This window comes from Dunckerocampus dactyliophorus, chromosome 7, assembly GCF_027744805.1.
Source record: "Dunckerocampus dactyliophorus isolate RoL2022-P2 chromosome 7, RoL_Ddac_1.1, whole genome shotgun sequence".
Lineage (NCBI taxonomy): Eukaryota > Metazoa > Chordata > Actinopteri > Syngnathiformes > Syngnathidae > Dunckerocampus > Dunckerocampus dactyliophorus.
This window is the reverse complement of record NC_072825.1, coordinates 28,206,401-28,219,003: the sequence shown is the minus strand read 5'-3', so window position 1 is coordinate 28,219,003 and position 12,603 is coordinate 28,206,401. Positions and strand designations below refer to the sequence as shown.

The 12,603-nt window shown below is 43.2% G+C and overlaps 1 protein-coding gene across 6 annotated transcripts in view; it reads right to left on the bottom strand.

Annotated features, from left to right (window-relative positions):
- The window catches only part of trpv6 (transient receptor potential cation channel, subfamily V, member 6), a 42,695-nt gene that overhangs the window by 18,539 nt on the left and 11,553 nt on the right, over positions 1 to 12,603 (bottom strand). For 4 of the 6 annotated variants that reach the window (XM_054781175.1, XM_054781176.1, XM_054781174.1 and 1 more), the window contains 5 exons: positions 9,920 to 10,018; positions 9,637 to 9,812; positions 9,424 to 9,570; positions 5,818 to 5,897; positions 5,586 to 5,721 (listed from right to left, as the gene is read on the bottom strand). In XM_054781175.1, coding sequence (XP_054637150.1) covers positions 5,586 to 5,721; positions 5,818 to 5,897; positions 9,424 to 9,570; positions 9,637 to 9,812; positions 9,920 to 10,018 — 638 coding nt within the window. The remainder of the gene's footprint in view (positions 1 to 5,585; positions 5,722 to 5,817; positions 5,898 to 9,423; positions 9,571 to 9,636; positions 9,813 to 9,919; positions 10,019 to 12,603) is intronic. The other 2 variants (XM_054781177.1, XM_054781178.1) reach the window with 2 other exon arrangements.

Below are 12,603 nucleotides of genomic sequence, written 5' to 3'. Positions count from 1 at the left end.
ATAAAATGGCCTTTACAATCTACCATTTGGATAAAAGTCTTTTTATAATCTGGCAAAGCTAGAGTAGTTGTGCTCACCAGAGCTTGTTTAAGTTTACAAAAGGCTTCTTCAGCCTCAGGGGTCCAGGTCAGGGCGTCAGACATCTTAAGTTGTTCTGAGTACATCAACTGCTGCAGCGGGGCTGCTATTTCAGAATAATTTGGCACCCATTGTCTACAATAATTTGTGAGACCTAAAAAGGACATCATTTGTTTCTTAGTTAGAGGTTTAGGTGCCTGTAAAATAGTTGTCTTTCTGTCTTCCAAAATAGTACGTCCCCCTGCACTCAGCTGATGACCCAGATATTTGACATGTTCTTTACAAAATTGTAATTTAGCTCTACTGACTTTATGTCCTCCTTCAGCCAAATGTTTTAGCATTGCAATTGTGTCAATTTCGCAGTCCAGCCTAGTTTTTGAAGCTATTAAAATGTCATCCACATAAGTCAAGACTTGACTGCCCTTTTTAACATCCTCACTTGTCCATGTCCTAAACACTCTTACAACTGGACCCTGATTGGGTTCACCCGCTCTTGGATTTGGTAGTTCAATCAATGGACATAAATCATCCGTTGCTACATCCCTCATCCCAGATACTGGGCCACATGCACTTTTTACCCAGGTCTCAGACTGAGGGGCAGCAAGGGGTGATATAAGTGTCTGCGGGGGAGGCGATAACAGGCCTCCTTCTGCTCCTGTTACCATTGCTTTTGTCCAATTCCCTACAGGACCCTGTGTTCTAGTGTAGGGTCGTGCCGGAGCGCTGGGTATGGACATTTTAGCAGCAGCAGAGGGAGTGTAGACCGGCGGTCTATCCTCCTCTGGTGCTGAAGGTGGCTGCTGTAAAAGCTGTCTTGCCTCACTATATGGTCCTACATACTCGTCATCTTCTTTCCTGTGAAACATTACCTTTGTCTTTTCCTGATCTGCCTCTAGTTTTTTAATCCTTTCCTCAACATTCTGTTGCTCCTGTCTCACTTTCTCTTGCCTTTCTCTTTCCTCTTTCTCCTGCTCTGCCTTTTCGCGTTTTGCTCTTTTTTTTCACCCTCTTCCCTTTTCCCTGCTATTTGCATCCAAACCGCAATATATATTGATATCCTTGTCTGTTCATTTCCTTACTTTTACCTTTAGTATTGTTCCTAATTTTTTGTTGTAAGTCTTGTAACCCTGCGGTTGATAATTTGCCATTAAAATCGTACTGTTTTATCCAGTAATAAAGAGGTTTTATCGCATCTGGATCTTGTTTTTCTACAAACGTCCAATCTTTACAGTCTAATTTATCAAGACATTGTTGCTTACTTTAACTTTGGGATTTACCCATTTTGCAAATTTGGTCCCAGTTATTATGGTAACTCCTAGGGAGTTCTAATAACTGGGGGTGTTCTTCAGTGAGGTGGTGAATTGGCTTATGTGGTAATCGTCAAGCTTCTACCCCGGTGAGGGCGGACGATTCTTGCCTGTGCTTCCACAAAAGTCACCACGTAAGGTCTCACTGTTTTGGTATGGAGTTTGGGTTCCTAGTGGTTCCTTTACTCCCACACACACTCACAGTCATACACTCTTCTAATACGTGATCCTCTTAACGTATTAGGTTAACATGTTAACTACTTTTGCCAGAGGTCTCCCGCAACGACCTTGTATTTGACGCGTGTTCAATTCTTCTGCACGGAGTTAACTGGTCTTAGTTTACCTGATAGAGTCTAGAATTGTCAGGGTTTTACACTTTGGCACACTGGCCCTTTACTCTTTGGCACACTGGCCTTGGCACACTGGCCCACACACACCTTTTGATCAAAAGGCTACTCACTCGTCTTTATGTCCCGATGTCCCCGTCATCCATCCGACTCCAGTCCAAGAGGAGAAACCAGTCCCGAAAAGGGTGATAATGCTGTGGCCACAGTCTTACCTGGGTCTCACTCGAGTGCTGGAATCGTCAGGAATATTGGGATCCGGCTCGAAGGACCAAGTTAATGTCAGGTTCAAACACCAAACATTATATCACCAGCTATGAAAGAAGGCACAAAGACGTGAGTACAGTTTTACTTGCAAGGAGAGTGATCAGAGACTGCTCAGTTACAATCCTCCAACCCCCTCTGAGTCAGCCTCTGTCTCGTTGCTCTTTTATTTTGCTTTGGGTATGCCCTGGTTACATGCAGTTTCAACCACAAAGGGGAAGGGGAAACATCTTGAAGCCGGTCGAGACTAATTTCACAACTACTTACTCAACGAAACAGAAACAGGCGCTTCCTGTTTCTATTTTGTATTTAGCATGAGACACTAATCATCCTTGAGTAAAAATATTTGTTAGTCAGTACATCCTTATTAAGCTGTTGTATAAACATGTTAATCACTTACTTTTTATATCTGGTAGATGCATATTTTAGCATTAGCAATTTGGATAATATCTGTAAATATATAGCTGCATAAAATGTATGTACATTTTCCCAACATTAGTCCAGTACTCACAGGCGCGGATTTAGAGGGGGGTCTGGGGAGTGTACCCCCCCCCCCCGTTTTGAGGCATCCACGATTTTTTTTTACCACTACAAAAGCTAATAAAATAATAAACCATCCTGGATTCCAGTCACCCAGTCCCAGTGAAGGTACATGTATGTCTAAACCGGTACACGTTGATTTACTAGTACTGCTACTAGTACCAAGACAGATCACCCCAGGCCACAGTCAGTCAACTGACCCCAGAGCTAGGCCGGCTGGGGGAGCAGGGGAGGGGAGCCCCAGGGAATATTTTGTGGTCTGCTTTTTGGGCCAGGAGGATGCTACACTGTTCTAGGCTGGCTGTACATGTGTATGGCTTAGTACATGCTGCACTGTGTAGTGGCAGGTGGTTTGGGCATTGGGCTGGAGGGTTTATGAGGTGAAAGTAATTAAACACTCTGCTAGGGATTGCTTCCCAGTGGGAAATAGACAGCCTTTTTATCTGAAAAGCCGGTCAATCTGGCTGGCGGCCAGCACACTTTGACATTGACAACCCAGAGATGCCAACCATTACGATTTCGGCGTAATGATTACGATATTTTACCCCTCATTACGCTATTACGATGTCCCACAAAATATTTACGATCTCAGACTTCGGTTTACTGATGAATCTTAACACACATTATGTTGTTCTGATTGGCTATGAGACAAACTCAATGAAGCATGCAGCCTACGTAGCGATCATTGTCAATGAAGGTACAGTCGCTAACCTTCTTCATCAGTGCACTTTTTTAGTGCAGGGCTTAGTCCAAATATAGTGAAAACTCAATTTTACGTACCCCTTGGTTCCAAAGGGTGTAATTTCTATATTGAAAAATTTGTAAACTAGATCGGGCGTTAATTTCCAATACCTAAGCCTTTGGAAAACATGCGTAATCTGACTTTTTCCGAATAATTTTGTCAATGATGACGTCGTCGGGAGTAACAACCATTCGTATATGTTCTAACAAAATCATTACTATTGCCCATGGCTAAAAGTTGGCATCTCTGACAACCCTACACAGGTGAGCTCTCATTTTATAAATAGAATGTTTTGGTTTAACGATATATTCCACGGATAAAAATAACAACAAACTCTTGAAATTAAGGACATAAAATTGGCCTCAGATATCACCAGATTGCAGAGAATGAGGTCTGATTTGAAACATTTTTCTGGGGGAGGGCTCCCAAACCCCTCGCTCCATTTCCAGCCCCTCGGCCTACGGCCTCGGGCACACACCCCCTTTTCAAAAAAGCTAGATCCGCCCCTGACTCAGGTCTTTGCACTGGCTTCCTGTCGATCAAAGAATAGACTTTAAAACAGTTCTGCTTGTGTACAAGTCTTTTCATGGTCTTGCACCAAAGTACATCTCTGACATGTTAGAGCCACATAAATCATCTCAAGCTCTGAGAAGCTCAGGGAGTGGTCTCCTGCGGGTCCCCAGAGTCAGGACTAAACACGGTGATGCTGCGTTTCAGTCTTATGCTGCCAAAATCTGGAAGAGTCTTCCAGAAGATGTGCGACAATCCTCAACTTTGGCCATGTTCAAATCCAAGCGGAAAACCCTTTTATTCAACTGTGCATATGACAAATGAAAGTATTTTATCTGCACTCTAAATTTTAATCTTTTTTTTGTTTTATGTCATGATTTATGGAATTTTATGTAATGATTTTAGAAAGAGTTTATGTTTTTATGGAAGGATTTTATGAAGTGACTTTACCCTTCTTTTGTGTAAAGCACTTTGAATTCATTTGTGTATGAATTGTGCTTTATAAATAGACTTGCCTTGCTTTGCCTTGCCTTGCCTTTTGTACTTAGAGCATAGCAAACCTGTTTAAGACCTTCTAAATATAGTGTTTAGCATTATTTGGATCTGCTACACATGAAAGAACACTCCCACAGTCACTTTTACATTCCTATTACCTATCCTATAGTTGACATAATAATGGAAAATAAGACGTCTTAGACATATAAGACATTACATACATGACACATTAGCATTGACAGCATACTCGGTGGCTATTGTTTCGTCAGTGTAACATTCCTACTGCAATGGTGCAGTGAACAGTCACACAGGAGCTGTTGTCAGCCACAACTCACGCTAGTCACTGGCATTTTCCACACTGCTAACCATGCCAACACTCTCTACTCTACAGTAGCTAACTGATGTCATGCACGTCATTTTCCACACTGCTAACCATGCCAACACTCTCTACTCTACAGTAGTTAACTGATGTCATGCACGTCACTTATATCATCCACATCTTTATCAATATCAGAAAATTCAACGTGCAAAAAGGTAAAATACAACAGTTTGTTACACGCAATATTGTTTGGGAACATTTTGGTAAAAACTCTAGTTTCACTTTAGTGCATCTATTTATTTAAATCAGCCACAAAGAAGTCATATGCCAATGTACTTTGTAGTCCCGGTCCAAGCCTGGATAAATGGTGAGGTTTGCGTCACTAAGGGCATCCGGCATAAAACACGGCCCGGCAATGGTTGCTGTGAAAGTCCTGAGATAGGTGAGATAGATATGAGAGTGCCACAGGAGGAGCGGTATAGCATGAGGATATCTGGGGTGATACCAGTGAGGTGTCCTGTTGGCGTCATAGATAGGTTCCAGGTGGAGGTTGGACTGCAGCACCCTTCTTTTTTGCTATAGTGACAGATGAGGTCAGACGGGACGCCATGAACAATGATTGTCTCAAAATAAGGTCAAACTTCCCTTCTGGGTTCCATGGCTTGCAACAAATGGAAGTTCACATCCGGGTCACACGGATTGCATCAAATTGAAATTGGAGAATTATCCATTTCGTCCATTTCCCAATTGTGCACAAAATCGGAAAGCCGAAAAACTATTCATTATTAGTTTTTTTGTTTTGGGTCTAGAAAACAAATATTGAACAAATATTGAAAAAAAGGGGTAATTATTTGTAGTTATCAGTTCATTTTGAAAAACAAATGAACAAATGATACACAGATTACCCTTAATTACAGTACTTATCTATGTTTGGACATACAGTTATGTCAAATTAAGACAGTATATGCACGTTTATTTGTACTCACACGGAGTGTCTTCTGGACTCGGATGGTTTTGTCCATATGTGAAGACGAGTAGTTCGCAGGAGAGTCCTTTAGAGGGCGATACGTACAACAGAGTGTGAACGTTCCAATGTAGAGCAGGTAGAAAACCATCAGCAGTCTACCAAGGTGCAAAACACAGAAAAAAAGCAAGCATGAAGCAAACTAGTGTGCAGATTTTTGGTTTTTTTTTTGTGTGTACCTGAAGAGTGTGTACCTGAAGTAGTGCTTTCCATACAGGTTCCACTTGAGGCTAACAAGCTGCCTCACTGGGGTCACCTCCAGTATCCTCCTAGCCTGGAATACAAATATGCTGTACTTTTATTCACCTTTACTTCAGCCTAATCCTAAATCTAATACAACCACAAGATTAATAAACTACACTAAAAAGATAGTTTGATAAAAACAGACCATCCCTGAACCTAACCAAAACTAAAATATTGCTATTTGGTAATTGCAACACGGATACATATGCGCAAATACGTATGATAGCGTGGACATTGACAGGGTGAACGAAAATAAATTTTTCTGTGTCATAATAGATCATTAATATGAACTGGAAATCTCACATTAAAAATGTACAACATAAAGTGGCAAGAAACACCTCACTACTGAATAAAGCAAAATTTATTCTAGACCAAAACCACTCCATACACTTTATTGTTCTCTAATATTACCATATTTAATTTATTTTGTGGAGATATGGGGTAATAACTATAAAAGTACACTTCACTCACTAACTGTAGTACAAAAAAGGTCACTTAGGATAATCCATAATGCCACTTACAGAGAACACACAAACTCTTTATTGACAAAATCACAATTATTAAAATTTGCTGATCTGGTAAACTTTCAACCAGCTAAAATTATGCATAAAAGAAACAATAACCTGCTACCCAAAAATGTAAAACAATTCTTATCAACAAGAGAGGAGAAATATGATCTTAGCGAAAAATTAAACCTAAAACACCTACGTATATGCGCAGACAACACTAAAAACCTTCAGCATTTCTGTATGTGGAATCAAGTTGTGGAACGGACTGAGTAAGGAACTCAAACAATGCACTAAAATGAGCGATTTCAAGAAACAGTACATTCAGTTGGTGTTTATAAAGTACAAGGAAGAAGACATCTGAACCACTGTGTGCATACAATGCTATGTCTAACCACTGTTACACTGACTACTAATTCTTAATTTCTGGTGAGTACATTGTCAATACTCACTCATTATCAAATTATTATTAATTTATTACTATCATTAACTCTGTAGTTTACTTACAGTAAATATAAATCTTGACTATCATTGCACTATATTGTTATAGTGCCTGATCACTTTCCTAGGTATTTACAAGCCGTAGCCCTTTACTTCAACCCAAACCTAAAGTAACTAGACCAACGCTCAAAACTAACCCTGACTCCAAACCCTTAACCTAACCCCCGAACTCTAACTCCAACTCTATCTACTAACCCGAACCCCAAAGCCTATCTGTTTACTTACTACCCAATCCTAACCCCAAACCCTAACCCCAACACTATCCATTCCATTCCGTTTTTCCATTCCATTTTCCTCCGCTGATCCAGGTCCGGGTCACGGGGGCAGCAGTCTCAGTAGGGAAGCCCAGACTTCCCGGTCCCCGGCCACCTCCTCCAGCTCCACCGGGAGGGCACCAAGGTGTTCCCAGGCCAGCAGTGAGACATAATCCCTGCAGCGTGTCCTAGGTCTGCCCCTTCTGGGCATGCCTGGAACATCTCACCAGGGAGGCGTCCAGGAGGCATCCGGGCCAGATGCCCGAGCCACCTCAGCTGGCTCCTCTCGATGTGAAGGAGCAGCGGCTCTACACAGAGCTCCTCCCGGATGACCGAGCTCCTCACCCTCTCTCTTAGGGTGAGTCCAGCTACCTTACGGAGGAAACTCATTTCAGCCGCTTGTATCCGTGATCTCTTTCTTTCGGTCACGGCCCAAAGCTCATGACCATAAGTGAGGGTGGGAACATAGATCGATCAGGAAATTGACTCTCTTCACCACGACGGTCCGGTACAGCGACCGCATTACTGCAGACGCTATGCCGATCCGCCTATCGACCTCATGCTCCAACCTTCCCTCACTCGTGAACAAGACCCCGAGATACTTCAACTCCTCCACCTGGGGCAGGACATCATGACCAACCCGGAGGGAGCAATACAGCCTTTTCCAACTGAGTCTCATCGCAGAAGCTTCACACTCAGATGCAAACCATCCCAGTAAACGCTGCAGGTCACAGCCCAATGAGGCCATCAGGACCAAATCGTCTGCAAATAGCAGAGACGAGATCCTAAGGCCCCCAGACTGGACTCCCTCGACACCTTGGCTGCGCCTAGAAATTCTGTCCATGAAAATTATGAACAGAATCGGTGACAAAGGGCAGCCTTGGCGGACGCCAACGTTCACCGGAAACAGGCTTGACTTACTGCTGGCAATGCGAACCAGGCTCCTGCTCCGGTTGTACAAGGACTGAATGGCACGTAGTAGCGCGCCACCAATCCCATACTCCTGAAGCACCCCACACAGGACACCGCGAGGGACACGGTCGAATGCCTTTTCCAAGTCTACAAAGCACATGTAGAATGGTTGGGCAAACTCTCAAGTACCCTCCAGTACCCTTGCAAGGGTGTAGAGCTGGTCCAGTGTTCCACGACTTGGACGAAAACCACATTGCACCTCCTGTAGCCGAGTTTCGATTAACAGTCGTACCCTTCTCTCCAGCACCCTGGAATAGACTAGGGAGGCTGAGGAGTGTGATCCCCCTCCAGTATAGTTGGAAAACACCCTCCAGTCACCCTTCTTGAAAACCACCCCAGTCTGCCAATCCAGAGGTACTGTTCCTGACTTCCACGCAATGTTGAAGAGACGTGTCAGCCAAGACAGTCCCTCAACATCCAGAGCCTTGAGGAATTCAGGGTCAAACTCATCCACTTCCAGAACTTTGCCACTGGGGAGCATTTTGACTACCCCAGATACCTCAGCCGCGGTGATGGAACTCTCCGCGTTTGGGTCCTCAGACTCTGCTTCCTTTGTGTAAGGTATGTCAGTAGGATTGAGAAGGGCCTCAAAGTATTCCTTCCACTGTCCGACTATAACCTCAGTCAAGGTCAGCAGGCCCCCATTCCCATCGTAAACAGTGTGGACCAGGCACTGCTTCCCCTTTCTGAGGGGCCTGACGGTTTGCCAGAACCTCTTTGAGGCCGACTGAAAGTCATGCTCCATGGCCTCACCGAACTCCTCCCACACCCGAGTTTTTGCCTCTACCACCGCCGAAGCTGCGTGCCGCTTGGCCTGCCGGTACCTATCAGCTGGACTCCTTCAGCTTGACGGCAGCCGTAACCTCTGGTGTCCACCATCGATTCGGGGCATGCCGCCACGACTGGCATCAACCACCTTGTGGCCGTGGGGAGATCCCGTGTGATTATTCGGTCTGAGCCGGGCCGAGCCCAACGGGTGAGAGCCCGACCATCAGGCGCTTGCCTGCGAGCCCCTTCCCCAAGCCTGGCTCCAGGGTGAGGCCCCGGTATCCCACGCCCGGGTCAGGTGCGGTCCCTCCTCATGTGTTTGTTCTTAAAGGTCTTCTGAATCAGTCTTAGTCTGGCCCGTCACCTAGGACCTGTTTGCCTTGGGAGACCCTACCAGGGGCATATAGCCCCAGACAACATAGCTCCTAGGATCACAGGCACACAAACCCCTCCACCACGGTAAGGTGGTGATTCACGGAGGAATCAGTATCCCAAACACCCAAATCCTAACCCTGAGCCATTACCCCTAGCCCAAACCCAACCCGCAACAATGCACCTCTTTCTGTTGGCTTCCCACGATCAACTCCAGCACCGACACATTGTCGGCCCATGAGTCAATCTCGGTAAGGTCGTAGAGGTGAGAAGTCAAAGGTCCGAGACTCCACTGGACTAAACGCCTTTTGTTCACCAGGTGCTGAAAGGCCTGTGCGACACAGAGAGAATCACAGCTGATGAAGATTTGATTAGTTCAGCAACGTCAGGCACTCACCACTATGTTTCCCTCTTTGGCCGCCAGTTTAAAAGGTGTAAAGCCTCTGTAGTTGGCCACCATATCAAGGGGTACCGACTGGTCCAATTCTGCATCGCGGGCCATGATCAGGTCAATTGCCTGGCATGCAATTGTCTTGTTGGGCTGCAGGACCAAAATGTGAAGCACCGTGTTACCTTTGAGAGACACAAACCCAAGAAAGTCAAATACAAATGGAAAAATAATCATGGAATGTAATGAAATAAAAATAATGTGTACTTTTAAACCATTTAAGATGCCGTACCGCGATAATCCTGGATCCTGGTGCTGGCCCCTGCATCGATGATCATGGAGATGATGTCCTCATTGCCGGCACACGCTGCAAATGAAAGTATGTGCTCACCTGGGAATCAAATGTGCATAAGTTCTTAGACATAAAATGGACGGAAAATATAATTTAACCTAATTTTATTTCTGTAAAAGCAGAATAAGCAATGAAAAACACAGGTCCTTTGTCATTTCTATGCTTTCAACCATCAACAATATTAAAGCTAATAATAATTAAGTAGGATGCACCAATATTGCCTTTTTTGCAGATAATTAAAGTATTACATATTTTATATAAGGATACATTTGTGTTTGTTGTGCCTTGATTTATGATTATATATGAATGAGTTATTTTAGTAAAGATTTAATTTATTTTTAGTTAAATGGGTATCATTTAAAATACATGAATTTGCTGATTATTATTATCCCAGAAAATTCACTCAAAACATGTTAATTCATCTTAAATGACGTGATGTATTTGAACACAACTCCTCATTGTTCATAATAGCACAGTTAAAAGTCTGATTCAAATATCTGTCACAGTTGTCCAAAAAGGAGTAGGAAGAAGCAAAGTTTATCTAATCCTACCCCTCATCTGTTACACATCAATTGCAATACATTTTTTCACTTTCTATATTCCAAATGTACTCTTTGCTACTTTCAAATACATAGAAAAATGATATAGTAATATAAGTAATATAAGGTACTATGAGGTAATGTAGTGTGACATGGTGATTAATCATCATTAATTATTTGAAAATTGTGATAAATTTGATTACATTTTTTTAGCATTTGACAGCCCAAAGTTCTTATTCTTATCTTCGCCATCTGAGAAGATCAAATACAGTCAAACTTGTCTATAGCGGCCACTGGAGGGAGTCTGCAAAAGTGGTCGCAATAGACAGGTGGCCTCTATAGACAGGTTGGCGTCCAGTTTGAATGTTGACCAGTAGAGGAAAAAAAAAGAAAAAAAAAGGGAAAAAAAAATAATAATAATAATGTTGACTAGTAGAGGGCACTGTGGGACTGCAGATAATAGTTGTACAGCGCTACTAGGCTTGTTATTATCCACGACCCACAGAACAAAGCTGTGCTAGTAATGTCTTACGCTTGTTTTTAATATTTTACTTTTTATACGGCAGAGTGTCATTACAGCTTTAGTTCATCAGGAAGTGACAGGAAGTGACGGGAAGTGACGGTGGGCATCCCGAGCAGGAGAGCTAGGCTCAGTGCTAGCTGTGAGTTTTGAGAGAGTTGGGAAGTGTGTTTATGTTGGCGTGGATGTAAAGTCCTGCAGTGTTCTCCGCTGTTAATAAAGCGATTAAGGTGCATTGGCGACGTGAGTCTCTCCTTCCCCACAACAAGCGGCATTACAGTATTGACACAAATTGTGCACATTGTCTCACACCAGGAAATAAACGGTGTAACTTGTTACAGGCATTGCCTGGACAGCTATGTAGTGGGGCTTGTTTAATTTGGCTTGTGGGCAAGCAGGAAGGAGAGACGAGACTTGTGTGTGTGTGTTCTGTGTGCTCTATGGTGGCCGCGTTCAATAAATAAAGTTGGCAGAAGCAACAGGAGAAGTTTCCTTCTTTGCTTCAAGTTAACAGACTAGTAGCGAATGGAAAAGAAGACGGCATTTTTTGTGTCGAATACAGAAGATGAGGACTTTGATAGATTTGTAGATGAGGATTGATCAAAAATAACATGAGTACATTCTAAAATACTTCAATTAAGTACAACCGAACTCAGTTTTGCTCCCGCTGCAAAACATAACACGCGAGCGCTAGCATGTTTTTTTTTTATTGTAGCGTCGCTGGGAGCACGTCCTGTTCCCAGCCTACTTTGCGGTAATGTTTTGGTGCAAATGCTCTTAAAGTTACATGTTTGACCAGGAAATTGCAAGTTGAAAAGAAGACGGCTTTTTTATGTGGAACAACTGACAGTTTGTGTGGATCTTGTGAATGATTGTGACTGAGCTAGGACTCAGTAATTAAAGTCTACACACGACGGCTTCATTGACTGAAAAACGAAACTTTTTCGTGCATGAAGCTTCTACTTGAGTCGGTAATTTGGCCGCTATATGCAGTCAGATATTGACCAATTGATACAAAATGGGTGGCCGCTGGCCGCGTTGGACAGGTGACTGCTATACACAGGGTCTATAACATGTAAATTTGCTGCGGGGGATTTTTCATTGGCCGCTATAGGCAGGTGGCCGTTAAGACAGGTTTGACTGTACATTGCTTTTGGTGCCTGACTATTTCCCAAGTATACTTGTGCGTGTGTGAATGTGTAAAAGAGAGAAATTAACTTCAATTTATTTGTAGAAATGCGCTTTATGTAAGTAAGTACTCATAAGTAAGTATTCATTTACAGCTCAGCCTTGACCCATCCAATATGGCGGCAACGTTGACGTATCGCACCAGTAGATACGGCACGGATCGCACTCAATGCGGCATCTATCTATGTCTATGGCTACAACCTCATAACCCGGAAACAAACAAACAAACAAACACACAGGCAGACAGACAGACTGACAGACACTTTATTAATCTCCAGAGAAATGTCTAATGCATCTAATGTCTCATGTGTCTAAAACAGTATTGTGGGTCACCACAATGTGTTAATCAGTTGATATCGGAATAGGAAATTGAGAGT